General features: G+C 46.2%; 1 protein-coding gene across 1 annotated transcript in view; it reads left to right on the forward strand.

The window, feature by feature from the left end:
• Positions 1 to 12868, forward strand: part of LOC135058260 (DBH-like monooxygenase protein 2) — a 146291-nt gene that overhangs the window by 81392 nt on the left and 52031 nt on the right. The window contains exons 2-5 of the mRNA XM_063963790.1: positions 4543 to 4689; positions 10558 to 10713; positions 11806 to 11889; positions 12133 to 12300. Coding sequence (XP_063819860.1) covers positions 4543 to 4689; positions 10558 to 10713; positions 11806 to 11889; positions 12133 to 12300 — 555 coding nt within the window. The remainder of the gene's footprint in view (positions 1 to 4542; positions 4690 to 10557; positions 10714 to 11805; positions 11890 to 12132; positions 12301 to 12868) is intronic.

Genomic DNA, 12868 nt, shown 5'->3' on the forward strand with positions numbered 1-12868 from the left:
TTTGGTGGTGCAGAATTTTTTAAAAAACGACAGGGGCGTGCAAGAGATGCTGTCGGTGGCCAGAAAAATTGCGGGACACTTTCGGCGTACAGGCAGCACGTACAGAAGACTGGAGCACCACCAAAAACGCCTGAACCTGCCCTGCCATCATCTGAAGCAGGAGGTGGTAACGAGGTGGAATTCAACCCTCTATATGCTTCAGAGGTTGGAGGAGCAGCAAAAGGCCATTCAAGCCTATACAACTGAGCACGATATAGGAGGTGGAATGCACCTGTCTCAAGCGCAGTGGAGAATGATTTCAACGTTGTGCAAGGTTCTGCAACCTTTTGAACTTGCCACACGTGAAGTCAGTTCAGACACTGCCAGCCTGAGTCAGGTCATTCCCCTCATCAGGCTTTTGCAGAAGAAGCTGGAGACATTGAAGGAGGAGCTAAGACAGGGCGATTCCGCTAGGCATGTGGGACTTGTGGATGGAGCCCTTAATTCGCTTAACAAGGATTCACGGGTGGTCAATCTGTTGAAATCAGAGCACTACATTTTGGCCACCGTGCTCGATCCTAGATTTAAAACCTACCTTGGATCTCTCTTTCCGGCGCACACAAGTCTGCTGGGTTTCAAAGACCTGCTGGTGAGAAAATTGTCAAGTCAAGCGGAACGCGACCTGTCAACATCTCCTCCTTCACATTCTCCCGCAACTGGGGGTGCGAGGAAAAGGCTCAGAATTCCGAGCCCACCCGCTGGCGGTGATGCAGGGCAGTCTGGAGCGACTGCTGATGCTGACATCTGGTCCGGACTGAAGGACCTGACAACGATTACGGACATGTCGTCTACTGTCACTGCATATGATTCTCTCACCATTGATAGAATGGTGGAGGATTATATGAGTGACCGCATCCAAGTAGGCACGTCACACAGTCCGTACTTATACTGGCAGGAAAAAGAGGCAATTTGGAGGCCCTTGCACAAACTGGCTTTATTCTACCTAAGTTGCCCTCCCACAAGTGTGTACTCCGAAAGAGTGTTTAGTGCCGCCGCTCACCTTGTCAGCAATCGGCGTACGAGGTTACATCCAGAAAATGTGGAGAAGATGATGTTCATTAAAATGAATTATAATCAATTCCTCCGCGGAGACATTGACCAGCAGCAATTGCCTCCACAAAGTACACAGGGAGCTGACATGGTGGATTCCAGTGGGGACGAATTGATAATCTGTGAGGAGGGGGATGTACACGGTGATATATCGGAGGATGATGATGAGGTGGACATCTTGCCTCTGTAGAGCCAGTTTGTGCAAGGAGAGATTAATTGCTTCTTTTTTGGTGGGGGTCCAAACCAACCCGTCATTTCAGTCACAGTCGTGTGGCAGACCCTGTCACTGAAATGATGGGTTGGTTAAAGTGTGCATGTCCTGTTTATACAACATAAGGGTGGGTGGGAGGGCCCAAGGACAATTCCATCTTGCACCTCTTTTTTCTTTTATTTTTCTTTGCGTCATGTGCTGTTTGGGGAGGGTTTTTTGGAAGGGCCATCCTGCGTGACACTGCAGTGCCACTCCTAGATGGGCCCGGTGTTTGTGTCGGCCACTAGGGTCGCTTATCTTACTCACACAGTCAGCTACCTCATTGCGCCTCTTTTTTTCTTTGCGTCATGTGCTGTTTGGGGAGGGTTTTTTGGAAGGGACATCCTGCGTGACACTGCAGTGCCACTCCTAGATGGGCCCGGTGTTTGTGTCGGCCACTAGGGTCGCTTATCTTACTCACACAGTCAGCTACCTCATTGCGCCTCTTTTTTTCTTTGCGTCATGTGCTGTTTGGGGAGGGTCTTTTGGAAGGGCCATCCTGCGTGACACTGCAGTGCCACTCCTAGATGGGCACGGTGTTTGTGTCGGCCACTAGGGTCGCTTATCTTACTCACACAGTCAGCTACCTCATTGCGCCTCTTTTTTTCTTTGCGTCATGTGCTGTTTGGGGAGGGTTTTTTGGAAGGGACATCCTGCGTGACACTGCAGTGCCACTCCTAGATGGGCCCGGTGTTTGTGTCGGCCACTAGGGTCGCTTATCTTACTCACACAGTCAGCTACCTCATTGCGCCTCTTTTTTTCTTTGCGTCATGTGCTGTTTGGGGAGGGTTTTTTGGAAGGGCCATCCTGCGTGACACTGCAGTGCCACTCCTAGATGGGCCCGGTGTTTGTGTCGGCCACTAGGGTCGCTTATCTTACTCACACAGTCAGCTACCTCATTGCGCCTCTTTTTTTCTTTGCGTCATGTGCTGTTTGGGGAGGGTTTTTTGGAAGGGCCATCCTGCGTGACACTGCAGTGCCACTCCTAGATGGGCACGGTGTTTGTGTCGGCCACTAGGGTCGCTTATCTTACTCACACAGTCAGCTACCTCATTGCGCCTCTTTTTTTCTTTGCGTCATGTGCTGTTTGGGGAGGGTTTTTTGGAAGGGACATCCTGCGTGACACTGCAGTGCCACTCCTAGATGGGCCCGGTGTTTGTGTCGGCCACTAGGGTCGCTTATCTTACTCACACAGTCAGCTACCTCATTGCGCCTCTTTTTTTCTTTGCGTCATGTGCTGTTTGGGGAGGGTTTTTTGGAAGGGACATCCTGCGTGACACTGCAGTGCCACTCCTAGATGGGCCCGGTGTTTGTGTCGGCCACTAGGGTCGCTTATCTTACTCACACAGTCAGCTACCTCATTGCGCCTCTTTTTTTCTTTGCGTCATGTGCTGTTTGGGGAGGGTTTTTTGGAAGGGACATCCTGCGTGACACTGCAGTGCCACTCCTAGATAGGCCCGGTGTTTGTGTCGGCCACTAGGGTCGCTTATCTTACTCACACAGTCAGCTACCTCATTGCGCCTCTTTTTTTCTTTGCGTCATGTGCTGTTTGGGGAGGGTTTTTTGGAAGGGCCATCCTGCGTGACACTGCAGTGCCACTCCTAGATGGGCCCGGTGTTTGTGTCGGCCACTAGGGTCGCTAATCTTACTCACACAGCTACCTCATTGCGCCTCTTTTTTTCTTTGCGTCATGTGCTGTTTGGGGAGGGTTTTTTGGAAGGGACATCCTGCGTGACACTGCAGTGCCACTCCTAGATGGGCACGGTGTTTGTGTCGGCCACTAGGGTCGCTTATCTTACTCACACAGCGACCTCGGTGCAAATTTTAGGACTAAAAATAATATTGTGAGGTGTGAGGTGTTCAGAATAGACTGAAAATGAGTGTAAATTATGGTTTTTGAGGTTAATAATACTTTGGGATCAAAATGACCCCCAAATTCTATGATTTAAGCTGTTTTTTAGTGTTTTTTGAAAAAAATACCCGAATCCAAAACACACCCGAATCCGACAAAAAAAATTCGGTGAGGTTTTGCCAAAACGCGGTCGAACCCAAAACACGTCCGCGGAACCGAACCCAAAACCAAAACACAAAACCCGAAAAATTTCAGGCGCTCATCTCTAGTAATAAGCCATGTCTCAGTGTTATGGACATTATACCAGTTAGTAATAAGCTATGTCTCAGTGTTATGGACATTATGCCAGTTAGTAATAAGCTATGTCTCAGTGTTATGGACATTATACCATTTAGTAATAAGCCATGTCTCAGTGTTATGGACATTATACCAGTAAGTAATAAGCCATGTCTCAGTGTTATTGATGTTTTTGTCCTGGATTTGGCATCCCAATGGTTGGGATGCCTGTGGTCTTGTGACCGACACCGGAATGCTGACACCGCTCAGAACATCGGTGCCGGAAACACCGACCACCAGCATCCCGAAGATAAGTCTCTGGGCGGGTATTAGGGTTAGGGTCGGGGTGTTGTAGGCTTAGGGTTAGGCACTAGGGGGGTCATTAGTCATAGCCACCCCCCCTCCCCCCTGAAATTTAGCCATGGCCATCACACTCGCTAGATTTAGCCCTAGCAGCCACCAGGGGAGGGTTAGGCTGGGGAAAGGGGGGGGGGGGGGGTGTTCACTTACTTACCCCCAAAAGTGTCAGGATTGTCGGTTTCGGGATTCTGGGGTCAGTCATGTGACAACCGGTATCTTGAACGCCAGGATAATGTATCACACCCGTTATGCCAGTTAGTAATAAGCCATGTCTCAGTGTTATCGATGCTGCTTTCAGAATCAGAGTTTCCCTCTACAACAAAAGTGGAAAACCTTTGCCTCTCCAGCCCTTCTGACCTACAAATTGAAAGAGTAGCTGGTGAGACACAAGTTACCTGTGTTGTTTTAGTGACGTGCAAAACAGTACTGTAAATAATAGACAAAAATCAAATGTAAATTTTCTGAATAATTCCTGGAAATATTACAGCTGTAATCTGGTTGCTGTGGGTTACAGCACATTCCTGCATATTTTACATTCTTGTTACATAAGCCCCAGTCTTAAAATTAAGTCTTATCTCCGTTTAAGAAACCTTACATTTTTGTTAAGATATTGATACTGTAGCTGACATTCGATAGAGTTATCACAGATCTTCTCATGCCTTCCTTTATCCCTCCCTGGTTCTACCTCACTAACACAAGCTCTGTCCTTATGCAGGATGCTCACACAGAAGTGGACTGGCCCCCAGTGAAAGATGAGTCACAGGACTATGACCTTATCAAGTTAAGTCGCAATGATACTCACAGCATTCTGAGGGTTTGGCGTCAATGGTTCACATGTGACCCGTATGATCTGGAGATTCAGGTCAGTACATAAATGCTCATAAGTAGTGTCTTCAGTGGTCGCAAAAATGCGCTGTAGTGCGTATTTCACCCCATAATGAGAACCGGAGACTCGCTTTTACAAAATGAGTGCGTCCCTGGGGATGCGCTCCATTGTAGGCAGTCCTGTAGCTCCTTTGATCTCTCCGCCGGGTCCCGCTGCCAATCTTGTGGCTTCTTTGAAGTCTCTTGGTCCAGCGGCCAATCCTGTGGTGCCTTTTAGGTCTCCCGGTCCAGCGTCTAATCACAATAGTCTCCCTCTCAAACCCCTCCAATAGCCGGGCTTCCGAGAGGACTGTTAGACGGGCAGGAGGATCTGTTGGTGCCTTTCATTCCCGTATGCAGCTGCGACACCCGGCATACTCATAAGGCGGACCAAACTGCAGTGTTAACAGGCTTTCTCTGCGGCCACCTGTCTCCTCCCCATCCCGGCGCTGCTATTCACTTCTCCCCCTCACCGCCGCGGCCACTCAGGATGAGGTGGTATGCGCCAGTGAATTCCAAGGCTCGGTGCGGCATCCGCAATGCTGTGTTCTGAGTGGCCACGGCGGTGAGGGTGCGCTGAGATGGGGAGGAGACAGGTGGCCGCAGAGAAAGCCTGTTAACGCTGCAGGAGAGGTTAGTACATCCCGCCCACAGCAGTGAGGAGCTAAAGGGAAGTGTCTTTGAATATCTGGTTATCCAGCAGCCCCTGGCATGGAGGATTCTTGTTAGTATTAAACATATGGGCAATTGGCGGGATGGCAACAGCTAACGATTAAAACACTGGGGGTGAGGGCAGTGCCCAGCATACACCAACACAGACTCACACATTGACCAGCATAGTTACCCTACCCCCATATACCCACACCCTCCATACACCCTCCAAAGCCACACAGTGCCATCACATGCACCCCACCAACCACACAGTGCCCATCATACATACACCCAATATCCACACATTGCCCATTACACACACACCCAATACCCACACATTGGCCATTATACACACTCACACAGTGCCAACTATACACACACCCAATATCCACACATTGCCCATTACACACTCACACAGTGCCAATCATACGCACTCCCCACAACGTGTTCACAGTGTCCATTATACACACACCCATCTGACACCCCCTCCACTGACACCCGTGATCACTGTGTCTGGGGACGACAACTGGGGGTCCAAGATGGTGGCTACAATGTGTCTAAGTGGTCATCTGGTGCAATGTGTGTAACATGCTCTACCTGGCGCATTGTGTATAACGTGCTCTACTTGGCGCATTGTGTATAACGTGCTCTGCCTTGCGCAAAGTGTATAACGTGCTCTAACTGGCGCATTTTGTATGACATGCTCTGCCTGACGCATTGTGTGTAACGTGCTCTGCCTGGCGCATTGTGTGTAACGTGCTCTGCCTGGTGCAATGTGTGTAAGGTGCTCTGCCTGGTGCAATGTGTGTAACGTGCTTTGCCTGCTACAATGTGTGTAACGTGCTCTACTGGGCGCATTGTGTATAACGTGCTATACCTTGTGCAATGTTTATATTTGCTTTACCTAGTGCAATGTTTATATGTGCTCTACCTGGTGCATTGTGTATAACGTGCTCTACTGGGCGCATTGTGTATAACGTGCTATACCTTGTGCAATGTTTATATTTGCGTTACCTAGTGCAATGTTTATATGTGCTCTACCTGGTGCATTGTGTATTACGTGCTCTACTGGGCGCATTGTGTATAACGTGCTATACCTTGTGTAATGTTTATATTTGCGTTACCTAGTACAATGTTTATATGTGCTCTACCTGGTGCAATGTATATAACGTGCTCTACCTGGTGCAATGTATATAATGTGCTCTACCAGGCGCATTGTGTATAACGAACTCTACTGGGCGCAATGTGTATAATAATGCGCTCTAACTGGCGCAATGTGTATAAAGTGCTCTACCTGGCATAATGTGTATAACGTGCTCTGCCTGGCGCAATGTGTATAAAGTGCTCTACCTGGTGCAATGTGTGTAACGTGTTCTACCTGGCGCAATGTGTATAATGTGCTCTACTTGGAGCAAAGTGTCTAGCGAGCTGTACCTGGAGCAAAGTGTATAACGTGCTGTACCTGGTGCAATATGTATAACGTGCTCTACCTGGCGCAGTGTGTATAGGAGGTTCTACCTGGTGCAATCTGTATAAGCGGCACTACTGTGTGGTGTAATGTGAATTGGCACTAATATGTGGCCACGCCCCTTCCCCATGAAGCCACGTCCCTCAAATTTTGCAATGCGCCTTCGGCGCGCACTGCCTGTGCTTTATGGCCTAGTAAGGTGGAACACCAATTCACTTTCTGCCTAAGGGCACCAAAATGTCTAGTTACAGCTCTGATGCAGGGTGTCCTGCATGCTACACAGCCCAGCAGCACTGTTACCCCATCCCCCCACCTTGCAGCACTTTTGTAGTATCCAAACACGATTAAGATTAATAAGAACCTTCATTCCAATGGGACCCAGAAAAAGACCGGTAGGACTCCAACTTTTTAAAGTGAGGCGTCCCTGGGACCCACTTTTCTTTTGGATCAGCGCGATCACTGGTTTTATAAAATTGGGTTGGTATTCATATGACCGGCGGTCAGGAGACTGACGGTCACATGACCTCCACCAACATCCCGCCCCCTCACTATCCCGATGGTCGGCATGCCGCCCAACAGGAACTATTTCCACTCGTGGGAGTCCACGACACCCATAGAGTGGAAATAGGACCCATGACGACCGCATGTCACCACCGAGCCCACAGCATGGCGAGCGCAGCGAGTCCGCAAGGGGCTTTCTGCACTCGCCCCCTGCAGGGTTCCTACTGGTCAGCCATACTACACCCATAAAATTGAATGAACTGTACTTACAATGAGTGTGGAGTGAACACACGCCCCCGAGTCCAGGAATACCAACCCTACCGCCTTGCACCCATTAATAATATCTGTGTCACCTGGAACATAGCAGAAGAGACATGTTTCCGAAGATCTGCGCCACAAAAATTACCGGAAATGTGATGCAGGCGCCATGTTTCTGGAAATTTGCTCATGCGCACTACAGAAATCACAAGGAAAATGGCGCCCATTTCTCTTGATGCTGCCCTGTTTGGAGTGTCATTAAGTAGCTAATTTACTGGAAACCATAGGAGTTCCTGAACCAATGTTTAGGACTAAACAATATTTTATGACCAATAGTAAAAACATTGGTTATACCAATGTTTTATGTCAGTGGCCCATCCCCATTTGCAGGTGTCTGGGGAAGGGAGGGCAATATGATACAATTACTTTAAGCTTCCCATGGATCCTAACAACCTAACTCAACCTACAAAGTCTGCCGACTCTGCGTCTCCTCAGAGTAACCTAGGATTAACTCCAAGGGCAACATTTACTAAAGTTCAATATGGGACTCATTTTTATGAATCTTAAAAATTGACTGAAATCGATTCTAATCAAACTGCAAAATCCCTTCAAAAATCCCTCATTTACTAATAATTCATTTTGCATTCGATTTTCAAATCTAATTTGATTTTGATTGGTTTTTAAAAGAGATTTTGTGTTCAGTTTCTGAAATTCCTTCCAAAATCAAACCTAAAATCCCCTTGAAAATTGAATGCAAAATTGGACAGAAAAGTATCACATTCACTCTAATTAAAGGGGAAGCTATCTCTTGACAATGCTTTATACATGAACACCTAAGTGAAGAATACAATTTTATGGTATTTAATTAAAAAAACAACTTGCAGCTGATTTAGTTGGCAATAAGCGTAGCCCTAATCTGTCTTCCTCTCTGCCTTTCACTTTCTGTGCTCATATAGGGGTCTATTCATGAAGCAGTGAAAAGAGTGGAGAAGTGAGCCAGTGGAGAAGTTGCTCATGGCAACCAATCAGCTGCTCTGTATGATTTTGTAGTATGCAAATTATAGATGTTACTTCAATGCTGATTGGTTCTTCTCCACTGGCTCACTTCTCCACAGTTTTCACTGCTTCATGAATAGACCCCATAGTCAGTTATTGGTAAAAAAAAAAAAAACAACCTCTGCCCGCTTGCTGTTTATTACATAAACTGAGGAGAATGGTTGACTTAATGTGAGATTATGCAATAGACGGCAGCAGAGCACAATTTCGCACACTTTTGCCAGATGATATAATAATATGCCTCCAAATTTATCAACCTTGTTGCTAATAACACAAAGGTACATTCGATTTTCAGTGGGATTTAAGCTGAATTTGGTTTTAGGTTCGATTTGACATTTGATTTTGCATTTAGTAAATCTCCAATGTCAAAATCGAATGGAAATCAAATGGCAAATCCCTCAAAACTGTGGGATGGACGAGGTTCTTAGTAGCATCCAGGGTGAGAGGGTATGATCCTGGAAATATTTTTGAGGTTGAAATGGCAGGAGTGTGATAGGTACTAAATGTGTGGTTTGAATGAGAGAAAGGAGTCAAGGATAACTCCAAGACAGCACACTTGGGGGCTAGAGGTGATAGTTGTGCCATCAATAGATAATTAAGTTTTGGGAGGTGAAGTTATGTGGGAGGGTGGGAAGATGATCAGATCAGTTTTGGACATGATAAGTTTAAGAAAATGTTGAGACATCCAGGAAGATGTAGCAGAGAGACCGTTGAAGATATGAGTGAGGAGAGAGGGGAGAGGTCAGGGGAGAAAAGATAGATCTGAGTATCATCAGAATAGAGATGATATTGGAGGCCAAAGAGCTAATGAGCTAACCTAAAGAGGACATATAAAGGGAGACTAGGAAAGGTCCAAGAACAGAATCTTGTGGGACAGCTACTGTTAGTGGAAGTAGAGTCATGAGAGGAGACAGAGAAATAACAGTCCGAGTGGTAGTAGGACAGCCAGGAGAGGACAGTATCATGCAGACCAAGCTAGTGAAGGATTTGCAGGAGGAGAGGGCGGTCTACAGTGTCAAAAGCAGCAGAGAGATTGAGGGTAATGAGCAGAGAGTAGTGACTCTTAGATTTGGCAGCAAGGAGGTCATTGCTGACTTTTCTGGGGCATTTTCAGTGGAGTAGAGAGGATAAAGCCAGACTGAAATGGGTCAAGCAGGCATTGGGAGGAAAGAAAGGTGGTAAGGCAGTTGTAGACAATATGCTCATGGAGTTTGATTGGAAAGAGTATTAGGATCAATTGTAGGCTTTTTAAGAATGAGAGACATTCCCTCATGAGGGACAGGGGTCAGTGCCTGATGAGAGGGAGAGATTGAGGAGGTTGGCAAGATGGGAACAGGCAAAAGGATAGATGTAGCTGATGAGGCAGGAGGAAATAGGGTGAACAGGGGAGGATCTGATGAGGGTTATGACTTTCAATCCAGTTACAGGGGAAAATATAGTCAGTTAATAAGATAGATGGGGAGGGGTAGCTGGGACAGAAGGGGAGTGGTTCTGAGGGTCTGCTTGGATGTAAAGTACTGACTATATAATTAATAACAATTATGCCAAATTCTAAAGCATGACCTACCTCAAGTTCTAGCCCGAAACGTAACAGTAGCTGAAGCATTAATCCAAGCCTAAACTCCTGTTTACCAAAAGGGAAGACGCCTTTGCCTAATATTATTTGCACCAGTGGAGATGAAAGCAAAAAGCTAAAAATATATATCTATTGTTTTGTCCTGAGCTCATTAAGGTCATAAAACACCTCTAAAAGGTTCTGGTTCCTAGAAAATGAAAAGACTGCATTCTAAAGAATATTTCTAAACTATAAATCTGTAATTACCATGATTTGTTTCTGATTAATGCATACAGTCATGTAGAAGTATTTACCTGTTGTTCTATATGGAGATGAAGGGCTGGCTGTAAAAGACTTGTGCACGTGTTTGTCCCTAGAATGACACGGTGAGGGTGATTGTCATTTATGGGGAAGACAATGGGTTCCTGTTATCTGAGGACCATATATTCAAGAAATCCATCTATTTCATGGAAATCCTGCAAGAAATTATATATCCTGATATAATGATCCCGTACGACTTCAAACTGAATGATGTGAGTAAGAAAATATTCTTCATTCTACAGGGTGCAGAGTAGTGATAGGGAAAGAATAGGGATTCCTCTTATACAGGTGCCATCAACATTGTATTCATACAGTATTCATACAGTGCAGTCTGTGTAATTTCAATGAGGCCCAGACTCAGAAAATATTCACCAACAGTAATATCCTTGCAGACTTGAAAATTGCTCCTCGCATTTATTCCTAGATGCCCCGGAAAAGAAAAAAAAACAGTTAAAATCATGTAATTTTTACAATCCAAAACCCGAAATTCAAATTTAAAATACGATTTCTGAACTGTGAGAGGATCCGAACCAGGACTCAGTTTGGATCAGATCTTCTCAGGAGATGTGGACCGGGTTTTGGTTCAGTTCAGATCCACAAAATTCAGGAGGATTCTGATTTCTGGAGAACCAAACTGCACATCTCTGCTATGAAGGGGTTTATAAATTCATAAATTAAAGTGACTTGTATGAGATATGTGGGTTATCCTTTAGACTATTGTGACCAATGGAAGAGTTATTAGCCCAGATTGAGCTTTATGTGACAAGTGCACATCCAAGATGAAATGGCATAAAGACAATGTAGTACATTGGACCAACACAGGTGACACAAATGTGAGGACAGAACAGAATTCTGTCAGAAGACCTAGGAAATGCAGCATTTGTGTGGGCAGTAAGGGGTTGTCTATTGCAGCAGTGTTATCCACAGAAGTAAGAATTGTGTACTGCCAATTAGATGTAGCGGTGATCAAGTCATGGACCACCTCTGGGGAGTGTTAGAACTGTCAGTCTGGCTGACTGAAATAAGTAAGGTAATGATAGGAGCAATATAAGGCAACCTCTGAAGAAGACTGGGGTGAAATGGGATTATGATGATTTTTTTTGCAATAGATAAAGAACAGCATGCTTGAATAAGAATGTAAAGATACCCGTAGAGAGAGAGACTACAAGCCATGGTAGAGATGAGAGACTGAAAGTATATTTGCCTTCTGCCAAATCATCAGGGAGAAAGTTATAGAAAATAACCAAATGGTTAACATAAATTCATATGTTCTTGATATGTCATTCATTCATTTTCCCTACTAGTTTCTTATTCCAGAGCAAGATACGACCTATGCGTGTACATTCCTTCCCATGCCCAAGTTATCTAGCAAACATCATATTATACGGGTAAGTCCCCCCCTCCCCGAATTTTTTTTAATATAATTATATATGTCTTTATATCACTGCACCACTCTGTCATGGCATGCACTTCCTATATTCTCTTTTTCCTGCATGTCCTGCATCTTTTTTGATTGTTTGTTTGATTTCCACACTATCCCTGTCAATTTCTATGCAATTTTCACCCCTGTTCTATCAGGTCAAGCTTTAACCCGGTCTACAGTATATATTATTTTTTGGTTCTCGATGCAGTACGAGCCCATTATCGATCCGGATGCTGCCAACATAGTACATCACATCCTAGTATATGGTTGTGACAACTCCTTAAACTTTCCATCTGAGACTGGAGATTGCTTCGGAGGTGACCCCAGATACCTAAAGTGTATGACTTCCATGTTTGGTTCGCCAAGAGGTGGAGAGGTGAGTGGAATGGACAATATGTTTCTGAGTGTCCTAAATGACCCAGACTGCCAAATGTCATGGTTCGCCAGTACCATCTATGTTTTGCCAGTACAAATCTTTAACTTAGAACAGGGGTGGGGAACCTCCGGCCCGCGGGCCATATAAGGCCCGCAAAGCCGTTTGTTCTGGCCCACCCGCTTGTGTCAGCGAGACACACCACCGCTCAGTCCGGCGGTGGCGTGTCTCAGCTGTCAGGGCAGGGAGGAGAGCGCAGCTACATGTCCGGCGGCAGCGGGTAGGATCTCAAACCAGCTGCTGTTTCGTGAGCCAATCAGAGCTCGCGGACCGGCAGCCAATCAGGAGCCATCGCTGCTATTCCGCGATCTCTGATTGGCTCACGAACCGGTGGCTGGTTTGAGAACCTACACGCCACCGCCGCCCGACATAGCTGCGCTCTCCTCAATGCTCTGACCCCCTGACAGCTGAGACACGCCGCCAGACGGAGCAGCAGCAGTGGTGAGCAGCACAGTGGGTGGGGGGCACTGTGGGGGCATTTGTGTATCTGGTTCTGTGGGGGCATTTGTAT

Source organism: Pseudophryne corroboree, chromosome 3 (assembly GCF_028390025.1).
Source record: "Pseudophryne corroboree isolate aPseCor3 chromosome 3, aPseCor3.hap2, whole genome shotgun sequence".
NCBI lineage: Eukaryota > Metazoa > Chordata > Amphibia > Anura > Myobatrachidae > Pseudophryne > Pseudophryne corroboree.